The 9,723-nt window shown below is 53.8% G+C and overlaps 1 protein-coding gene across 1 annotated transcript; it reads left to right on the top strand.

Moving 5' to 3' along the window:
- On the top strand, nucleotides 1–9,045 carry LOC129681510 (orphan sodium- and chloride-dependent neurotransmitter transporter NTT5-like). The gene is made up of 11 exons (XM_055613457.1): nucleotides 1–253; nucleotides 573–730; nucleotides 811–937; nucleotides 1,028–1,206; nucleotides 2,943–3,053; nucleotides 3,212–3,453; nucleotides 6,979–7,165; nucleotides 7,446–7,647; nucleotides 7,752–7,911; nucleotides 8,219–8,384; nucleotides 8,578–9,045. The coding sequence occupies exons 1-11, from the start codon at nucleotides 1–3 to the stop codon at nucleotides 9,043–9,045; spliced, it is 2,253 nt and encodes a 750-aa protein (XP_055469432.1).
- The last annotated feature ends 678 nt before the right edge of the window (nucleotides 9,046–9,723 follow it).

Here is a 9,723-nt window from a genome sequence, read left to right as displayed (position 1 = left end):
ATGGATCAACCCTTTGAAGCATTTCCCAGGGCTAAGAAGGAAGAATCTATGGAGGAAGAACCCTCAACCAGGAAGAAGAGCATCAATCCCACATCTCTGTCCTGGGGTTTCAAGACCAAAGAGGTTCGTGTTACCAAGATCCCCAACTACTTCCAGGCCAAGAAAACAGAGAACCTCCTCATCCTAGTGGCCTTTTCCATCGGACTGGGCAGCATATGGCGCTTCCCATACCTGTGCCACCGCAACGGAGGAGGTGAGGCCCAGGGGCTATACTCCGAGGTTAAGGAATTGGGGGGTCAAGATTCCCCAGGGCTAGTATGGAGAGCAGGGGCAGTCTCTGACACGGACTCAGTGGCTGGCTCTTTGATCACATTCTCCTGGCGAGGTGGCCTGACTTGGCCACAGAGAAAGAGGATCCAGCCAGTCCTGATGAGACCTGACAGGCTAGGGTCAGATAGAAGGGGAGGGGGTCTAGGGGAGGGACATGGGAGGTAGGGAACAGGGAGGAGATGAGGAAGGGTGTGAAGGGTGAGGGACTCCGGCCGCCTGAGCAAGCCCCCACATCTCTGCAGGAAGCTTTCTGCTGTTGTATGTCCTCCTGCTGCTGCTGCTGGGGATCCCCCTCATGTACATGGAGATGATCATAGGGCAGTGGCTGCGGATGGACAACATCCGGGCCTGGAAGCAGCTGGTCCCCTGTCTTAGTGGTGTGGGCTACTCCAGCTTACTGGTAGGTGGGGCTGGCAGAGCCGCAGATCCCCCCGTCCCCTCTCATCCGCGGCACCCCTCAGGCCACCTTGTCCTCCCCAGGCTTGCATCTTGGTGAGCTTGTACAACAGCGCCTTGATGTCCTGGAGTCTCTTCTACCTTGGCCACTCGTTTGATTACCGTCTATCCTGGGAACACTGCAGCTTTGAGAAGGTCAACAATAGGACTGGTGAGGAGAGGGGCCGGAGAAAGATGCAGGAGCCAGGGGAGCCACCACGTGAGGTGGCCGTAAGTACCTGGGCTTCTCCACCCTCCACAGACCTCGCCTGCCTTCGGACAGTGCCCTACCAGTATTTCTGGTACAACACCGCCCTCTTCACCTCCACGGAGTTGGAAGAAGGGATTGAGGTTCTGGTCCTTGACATTACCCTGTGCCTCTTTGTCACATGGATTCTCCTCTATGTCACCATGATTACCAGGATAAGGATTTCAGTGCTAGTAAGTGTCCCAATGGCCACCTTCCTGCCGAGCCTTAGGCCTCCAGCTCTCCAGGGGACAGGCTCATGTGTAGCCACTGTGTCCCCAGCAAGGGTCCTACCAATGAGAAACTTGGCTTATCTCTCACATCTCCTAGACTCACCCTGGGCCCCTGCCCTCACCTCCCAGGGCTTCACCATGCACCTGTCGAACTGCTCAACCGTTTTCCTTTCTAGCGTCCCATCTGTAGTATACAAGGTGTCTGTGGCTGCCTCCACCTCCACATTCTGGTTTCTGTGTCCATGTGAACATATGGACTCCCTCACATGTCCCTGGAGGACAACATACTTAATTAATTCTTTTTTTTTTTTTTTTTTCAAGACAGGGTTTCTCTATGTAGCTTTGGCTGTCCTGGAACTCACTCTGTAAACCAGGCTGGCCTCGAACTCACAAAGATCCGCCTGTGTCTCTGCCTCTCTCAAGCACTGGGATCACAGGCCTGTGCCACCACTGCCCAGCCCACACTTAATTCTTGACATAATTCCTGCAAATATAGACTCCACTAGGACTAGACCCGGTGTGAAAGTGGCCTCTTTTCATTAGTCTTTCCATCACTGTGACCTGACAAGAAGCAACTTCATGGAGAAGGGATGTCTTTGGCTTGTGTTTTGTCCACTCTGTGTGTGTGTGGGGTGGGGGGAGGCTGGCAACATGTGGCCCCGTGGCACCAGAAACATCTGGTTGGGACTTGACATGTCCTGAGCTCTCCACAGAACAGTAAGCAAGGGCAGCCTCATGCTAATGCTCAGGTGGCTTTCTCCCCTCCCCCCTTTCATTCCATCAGCTACCTAAGCTCAAGAGGTGTAGACAGGTACATTCAAGGTAGGTCTTTCCAGACTGGCTAATCCTCTCAGACATTCTCTGAGGCATGCCTCAAACTCCTAGGAGATCCTAAATCGAGTCAGGTTGGCAATGCAGGTTAGTCATCAAGAGCTGGGGAGATAGATGGCTTGACACAGAAGCATGACCAGGTAGATGCTGGGGGCACACGCCTTTAATCCCCATGCTTGGGAGGCAGAGGCAGACAGATCTCTGAGTTGGAGGCCACCCTGGCCTATAGAGTGAGTTTCAGGACAGCCAGGGCTACACAGAGAAACCCTGTCTCAAACACAAACGAAAGACCTAGAAGCATGTGGGCCTGAGTCTAATCTCCAACACTCACATAAAAAGTAGACGTGATAACACACTTGTGATCTAAGAACTTGGGTGGTGGAGACAGGAGGACCCCAGGAGCTCAACAGTCTGTCAGACTTGTCTGACCAGCATGCTCCCAGGCAGTGAGACCCCGTCTCAAAAGACAAGGTGAACAGCAGGGAGGAATTGGAGCTAGTAGTGCTCCAATTAGCAGGGCTGAGTAGAAGGACGGAGTAAAAGGGAAGAAAAGAAACAGAAGATTTTGGAGATAGGAACATGATTGCTGTGTGTTTGGGAGTGCAGGATTGGGATGGGTGTTGTTGGCTCCTGTCATGGCCTCTGAGCATGCAGGTGGGCATGTATGCACAAGCTTGTGGAGGTCAGAGGTCAGCCTTGGGTGCCATTCCTCAGGCAGGCACTGTCCACCACTCTCCCATGACACCCATTCACTCCCTGTGCCCCCTGCCCCTTCCCACCACCTCCCACCTCCTACTGACCCTCTCAGCCCCTGCTAATGTTTTCTCTGTCTTCCTCCTCCCTGCTTCTCTTGACTTCCTGGCCAGATGCTGATTTTCTCCATATTCTTCCCCTGCGTCCTCCTCCTCTGCTTCTTCATCCGAAGTCTCTTCCTGGAAGGCGCGATGGCTGGCCTTAGGCGCCTGGTGGCCACAGAGGTGAGGATGGGGCTCCAGACCCTAGCCCTTCTCTGCCTTACCCCCTCCCCCAAGGCCTCCCACTTCATCCCCCAGTATGTCTTTTTCCCTCTGCCCGGCCTCCACCCCTCTGGTCGCCTCACCTGAGAACCCGCTCCAAATGCCTCTGTCTTCCACAGCTCTCTATCTTGGCATCACTGGACACGTGGCGCCAGGCTGGAGGCCATGTGCTCTACTCCCTCGGCCTTGGCATGGGAACCATCATCACTTTTTCCTCCTACCAGACCAGAGGTGACAACTACATCAAGTTGGTGTCCTTTGTGGTCATAGTCAACCTGGTGACCTCATTGCTGAGCACAGCCATCATCTTCCTCTTGATGGGGTTCTGGGCATCAACCAGCGGCTCTAGCTGTGTTGAGAAGTGAGTGGCATAGGCTGGCAGTTAGCGGCAGAGGCATACCCCCTTAGCTGTCCTTCAGCCCCACAGTCCTGCAAATCCGATCTCCCGCTGGCACCCACTCTCCCTTATCCTCATAGCCCACAACCACCGGGGAATCCACCAGTGCCCAGTGGAAGCAAACAGTCTCAGAAAATGTAAATGAAGTTAAGGAACGCTTCCAAATTGCTATTTAAGCAACAAGTCTACTGTCATGGCTTGCCAAGCCTCCGGAGGCAGCTGTTGGCATAGGAGGTTTGAGTTGGGAAGTCTTAGAAAGTACTGGAGTCTGAGCTTTGTCCCGGGGGCTATGCCTTATTGGTCGTGGGTGTAGCCAGGCATTGGGGTTTTGTTTGCTTGTTTCTTCTTCCCCCTCCTTCCTCTTCCTTTCTCCTTCTCTTTTTCTTCCTCCTCCTCCTCTTTTCTGACAGGGTTTCTCTGTGTAGCCCTAGCTGTCCTGGAACTTGCTCTGTAGACCAGGCTGGCCTCATACTCATAATAATCCACCTGCCTCTACCTCCCAAGTGCTGGAATTAAAGATGTGTGCCAGGACTGGAGAGATTTCCTCAGTGGTTAAGAACATTAGCTACAGCAGGCAGTGGTGGAGCACACTTTTAATCCCAGCATTGGGAAGCCCGATCTCTGAGTTCAAGACTAGTCTGGTCTTCAGAGTGAGTTCTGAGACAGTCAGGGCTACAGAGAGAAACCCTGCCTCAAAAAAACAAAAATAAGAAAACAGGGACACTGGCTGTACTTGCAGAGGACCTGAGTTCAATGCAGAGTGCCCACGTGGTGGTTTACGGCCATCTATAAGTGCAGCCCCTGGTGCCGCAGCAACCTTTTGTCTGTCTACCGGCTTGGTACATATGTGCCCCATGTGGAGGCGAGTGTGCGATCAGGTTGTTTCCCTGGTGTGGTTCCAGTGGCCGTACTTGGCTTTGTATGACAGGTGATCTACATCATTGGCCAGACTCAGGCAGGGTCTGAGGGGGCCAGTGCTGGCCTTGACCTGTCCAGGTAGCTGAGACTGACCTTGAAGTTGTGATCCCCTGTCTTGGCCTCCTGAGTGCTGAGCTGACAGGCGTGCGCCACAATCGGCAGCTTGATGTGAGAGCTGCATGTGGCCACGCACTGCCGAGCCTGGAGCCTGCCGGGGTTACTGTTAGCTGGGTGGCTGAAGCTGAGAGTCAGCACACCGGGAAGCCACGAGAAGCCACGCGCTTTTTGCCAGGTGTGTAGGACAGAACCTTTGGAGACGAGCACTCCTCCAGGTGAACCCACGCCCACGCTGGGACCCCACTGCCCCCTTCATGGCAAGCCTCTGAGTCACAGCTTTGTTCACAGTGACCAAATGGTGACTGACCCTTGTCTCACTCATAGGTGACTGTGTAGTTGCAGTCTGAAATCCTAGCACATAAGATTTCATTTAAAAATTTTCAACACAGCTATCCAACTCATGGAATATTGGGCACTACTGAAAAGGGCAGGGCTTAACTGCTGTTGTTTCAGTTTCACACACTGCTCCGTGTGCTAGGCACTTACTCCCCAAAGTTTAGAGGCCGATGCTTGAGAGCATCAGTTATAATTAGAAGAGGTCTCTGGGATGAGGTTCTCATGAGACAATTAGTGTCTTTATAAGAAGAAGTGATTGGGGCAGTGGTTTTAATTGATTTTAATCCCAGCCCTCAGGAGCCAAGGCGGGCAGCTCACTGTGAGTTCAGGCCAGCCAGGGCCACACACAGAGAAACTTTGTTTTGAAAAAACAAAATAGCACCAACAAAAAAGAGGAGATAATGGCTCAGTTAGCAGTGGCTCTCCGCCTTTCTGATGCTTTGAACTTTGGTAGTCCCTCAAGTTGTGCCCACCCCAACCATAAAATTGTTGTTGCTACTTGGTAACTAAATTTACTACTGTTAGGAATCATAACGTAAATATCTGTGTTTTCTGATGGTCTTGGGGAACTGGTGTGAAAGGGTCCTTTCACCCCCAAAGGGATTTCGATCCACAGGTTGAAAACCACTGGCTCAGTAGTTAAGAATGACAGCTGTAGCCAGGCATGGTGGTGCACGCCTGTAATCCCAGCACTCAGGGAGGCAGAGGCAAGTGATCTCTGTGAGTTCAAGGCCAGCCTGGTCTACAAAGTGAGTCCAGGACAGCCGAGACTACACAGAGAAACAAAAAACAAAACAAAACAAAAAAAAAAAGTGCTTTGTCAGAAGACCTGGGTTCAATTCCTAAAACCCACATAGTGGCTTCAATCTTCTGTGACTCCATTATCAGGGGATCAAACACCCTTTACTGGCCTCCTTAGGCACCAGGCATGTATGTGCTATACAGCCATACATGCGGGCAAAGCACCCACATGTATATAACTTTAAATACTATTATTACGTTTATTTAAAAATAAATAAAACAGTTGTGCATAGTGGCACATGCCTTTAGTTTCAGACTCAGGAGGCAAAAGCAGGCAAATCTTTGTGAGTCCCAGGCCAGCCTGGACAACATAGCAAGTTCCAGGTCAGTATGGTTGTATACTGACACACTGTCTCAAAACAATTCTTCGAAAATCTTTCTTTATAGCTGGGCAGTGGTGGAGCTCACCTTTAATCCCAGCACTTGGGAGGAAGAGGCAGGCAGATCTCTGTGAGTTTGAGGCCAGCCGGGTCTACAGAGTGAGTTCCAGAACAGCTAAAGCTACACCGTGAAACCCTGTCTCGAAAAACACACAACACACACACACACACACACACACACACACACACACACGGAAAGGAAAAAAATCTTTGTGTGTATTTGTGCCCTACATGAGTTTTTGTGCTCCACTCGCATGCCAAGGGAAGCCAGAGAAGGGCATTAGAGCCCCTTGAGCTGGCTTGGAGACTTCTGTGAGCTGTTATCTGGTTGCTGGGAACAAAACTCAGAACAGACACTGCAAGAACAGTGTCTGCTAGGCCACTGTTTTGTTTTCTTTTACTCTTTAAGTTAAAAAAAAAAAAAAAAAAGCCAGGCAGTGGTAGCACACACCTTTCATCCCAGTACTCAGGAGACAAAGGCAGGCGCAGAGGGGCAAAGAGGGAGATAGAGGCAGACAGAGGCAGAGAAGCAGAGGCAGAGGCAGGCTAATCTCTTGAGTTCAAGGCCAGCCTGGTCCACAGAGTGAGTTCCAGGACAACCAGGGCTACAGAGAGAAACCCTTCTGAAAAACCAACAGACAAATAAAACAAAAACCAAAAACCACTGAAACAAACAAACAAACAGGAAGTGATCTGAGAGCTAGCAAGTTGGTTCTGTATGGGCACACAATTCCCTGTGCAATGTCAGGACCCTGCTGAGTCCTAACCAGCAAAATGAGGCCCTCACAAGTGAGGCCCCTCAACCGTGGACTGCCAGAGCCACAACAGCATGCCTCTTGGACAATCTCACCACACTTGATCCTCATTCTCCTTGGCTGTTGATTGCTGATGAGCCAGCCTTTTCACCACCTGTCTTCTTTCCTTCCCACCCTGTCAGGAGTGTCTCCAATCTGGTCAGCCTCATAGCCAAAGGTGTGCTGTCCCAGGCTGCCTGGCCTCCCAAAGACATCGTCCACAGACCCCCACTGGAGTACCTGGACTGGATCAGCCATCTTCCCATGCAGATCCAGCAGGAGGTGGTCCACTTCTCCCTGCCGTGCAGCATCCTGGTGCAGAAGGAGAAGGTGTGTGTGTGTCAGGGAGGCCTGGCCTGGCAGCCTCGCACTGGGCAATGTGCCACTACACCAGTGTGCTACAGCTATATCGTGGCTCACATCAGGGGACCCAGGAACTGGAGGTCACCCAGGTCACACAGCCAAGGAAGGCCACCTTTCAACACTTTCACCTCCAACTTCCATGCTGGGTGTCTATGTTTCTGTCCATGACAGACCTTAATAATCAAGTACTGCACCATCCCATCCCATCCAGATTCTGCACTGTCTCAGAGCTCTTCTCCTCCCACAGTTCATGGAGGGTCCCGGCCTGTCATACGTGGTCTTCTCTCAGGCTGTCTCACTGTTTCCCGGCTCCGCCTTCTGGGCCATCATCTTCTTCCTGGCTCTGGTTATCATGAGCCTGAGCACCATGATAACGCTCCTGCAGGGCATCATGCTTCCTCTGCAGCACAGCATCTCCACCTTCACAAAGTACCCCAAGCTGGTACCAGGTACAGAGCCCTGCCCTGGAGCCCTCCCCACGCTCACCACACCCCAGTGTCCGCCGTCCGCGCTCCCCGTACCCCAGTGTAGCCCAAACCATTTCCACCCTTAGTGGTTGTCTGCTTGGGAGGACTTCTGGGCAGCCTCGTCTTCACCAGCCGCCCTGGCAGCTACTTGGTGTTCCTGATTGATGAGCACCTGGTCCCTATGGTCCTCGTCATCATCGTGGTGTTCCAGAACTTTTCTCTAGCTTGGGTCTATGGAGCCAAGAGGTGATTTCCAATCCCAGGGGGAGGGGTGCTTAGCTTTCAAGTCCATCCTAGGCCTCTGTGGGTCCTCAGACAGACGGCAGGTCAGCTCCTACAGGAAGACGCAGTGTCCAGTGCCCTGGAGGCCCAGGGGCTGTGGTGGTGGCACAGGCCCATGGACTAAACAATTCTCATGGGGTGACAACATGGGCCAGATCCAGGGAGGGCCTGGTCCCCATACCAAGCATCAGGGTCATCTGAGAGAAGCAGGGAGGGAAGGTCTCCCCGTGTCTAGGCCCCAGATGTCCTGACAGTTCCCTCCTTCCCCCAGGTTCAGGGCTGAGATGTTCGGCCAGCTGGGCCGCCTGGTGTGGGCACCCTTCTCCTTCCTGTGGAGCTACGTGACCATGCCCACGCTGCTAGCCCTGTTCACTATCTACTTCCTGAATCTCTACCACAGTGAATCCCTCTACTACATCACCTGGAATAACAGCGTGGTATAGCTCCTGCCCATGGGGACCCCAAACCAAGCACATAGACTCAGGCCCCCATCCTGCACCTCCTACCCCCCAGGGGCTTGGGGAACCCTGTAGACAGAGCACCCAGACTGAGCCCTCACCCTGTATATTCTCCCCTGGGGGACCTGGGGACACTGCGCCCCCCCCTGAGCCCCTCCGTCCCTGTTCCCAGAGTCAAGAAGTGAAGCAACCTTACCCGAAGGTGACCCTGAGCTGGGTCACCTTCCTCAGTCTCCTGGCGCTGCTGCCCATCCCCGTGTACCCGCTCCAGCACTGGTGGTACCTGGACGAGAGCAGCTGTGAGCTCTTAGAAGACCCCGTGTCCCCCAAAAGGATGGTGCCGGAGCCCAACAGGGCCACCCAGTGGCCCTTGCAACACCTGAAGAGGTCCACCCTCAGAAGCCTGAACAGATCCAAGTCTTCATTCCAAGGCAGGAGCACCCCAGAGGCCTCATTCATCCACCCCCCAAAAATGCTGAGAAAACAGGACAGTGATTGCTACTCCACCTTCAGCTGCCCCGGCGGCTCGCTCCCATCTCTCCCTGAAGCACCAAGGCCCACTGTCCTCCCAGCAGGCCGTCTTGGCTTCCACAGCCCCGGACAGAGGGAGGGGCCTGTGGCTCTGAGGGAAGGCCTGTGAGAGCCCTGCTTGACGGCAGTCGGGTCGGGTCCCCTGTCTCTGGTAACTGGTGATGCGCACCAAGCCAGCACCTGCCCCATGGAAAGCAGAAATCTGGCGTGCCGGAACCCAGCCCAAACTTCTGGGGTGGCCCTGTGGGCCTCAGATGGACATGGACAACTCAGAAGCCCGTCCTCTAGCAGCACGGACACTGCGCCCAGGGCAGGCCCAGGGCCACCCCGCTGTCCGTGATATGCATGCTCAGATGGGCATCCAGCCCAGCCCCAGTGACTGAGAGACGCAGTGCTCCCTCTAGCCCTGGCTGGCTGGCCGTCATGCCTGTCTGCAGTGTGGCTGGCCAGGGATGATGGGCTCAAGATAGCAATGTTGTCTGTCAATAAATGAGGTGGACAGCTCCAGAGTGAGCCACAGCATTCTCTCACACACGCGTGCACTTCCGGGGCAGCGGGGGAGCCGGGCCCCTGCTGCTCTGAGGACACAGCGGAAGCTGGTGGACGCTGCAACAGCAGCACCTTCTAAGGTCTAACCTGACACCGACCACCATGCTGCCCCCCCTCCCCAGTCCACGGCCCTGCTCTCACCAAGAACTCAAGGAGCCAGACCCACAGCTGGTGTACAGCCCTCTGTGAGCACCTAGCTCCTAATGGGAGGAGAGCCCGGTACTCGGCAGCTCCTGGG

The sequence above is a fragment of the Psammomys obesus genome, unplaced genomic scaffold (genome assembly GCF_907164565.1).
Source record: "Psammomys obesus unplaced genomic scaffold, mPsaObe1.curated_primary_1811, whole genome shotgun sequence".
In the NCBI taxonomy this organism is placed as follows: domain Eukaryota; kingdom Metazoa; phylum Chordata; class Mammalia; order Rodentia; family Muridae; genus Psammomys; species Psammomys obesus.
Note: the sequence above shows the minus strand (reverse complement) of the source record. Positions and strands in the feature narration are given on the sequence as shown.